General features: G+C 62.2%; 1 protein-coding gene across 1 annotated transcript in view; it reads right to left on the bottom strand.

Annotated features, from left to right (window-relative positions):
* LOC104621040 (protein L-Myc-like) overlaps positions 1-342 on the bottom strand; it is a gene marked incomplete at its 3' end in the record, with an annotated part of 503 nt that extends 161 nt beyond the window's left edge. The window contains exon 1 of the mRNA XM_010287423.1: positions 5-342. Within this exon, the coding sequence (XP_010285725.1) occupies positions 5-342 (338 nt within the window). The remainder of the gene's footprint in view (positions 1-4) is intronic.
* Positions 343-344: the final 2 nt, after the last annotated feature.

Raw genomic sequence — 344 nt, forward strand, 5'->3', positions numbered from 1 at the left:
TGAAAGTTCCTCGGTCATCGCCTGCTCCAGTCTCTCTCGGGCTGAAAACCCGCTCCACATGCAATCCTTGAGAATGAAAGCGCTGAGGTTGCCGAAGATCTGCCCCGTCCCTATGAGATACTCCGGCTCTTCCCCGGCCAGGCAGTAACGGGAGAGCCAGCCCGGGCGCTCCTCCGCTGCCGAGCAGCAGCCTTTCTCCCCGGGGGTACCCAGGGGGGAGAGGGGGGGCGTGGGGACCAGCTCGAACTTCTTCCAGATGTCCTCGCTGGGTGCCGTGGAGCGGTGGAAATCCTCCTGGGCGTCGTGGTCGTAGAAGTAGTGCTGGTAGGAGTCAAACTCCATCT

The sequence above is a fragment of the Phaethon lepturus genome, unplaced genomic scaffold, assembly GCF_000687285.1.
Source record: "Phaethon lepturus isolate BGI_N335 unplaced genomic scaffold, ASM68728v1 scaffold33625, whole genome shotgun sequence".
Taxonomy (NCBI): domain Eukaryota; kingdom Metazoa; phylum Chordata; class Aves; order Phaethontiformes; family Phaethontidae; genus Phaethon; species Phaethon lepturus.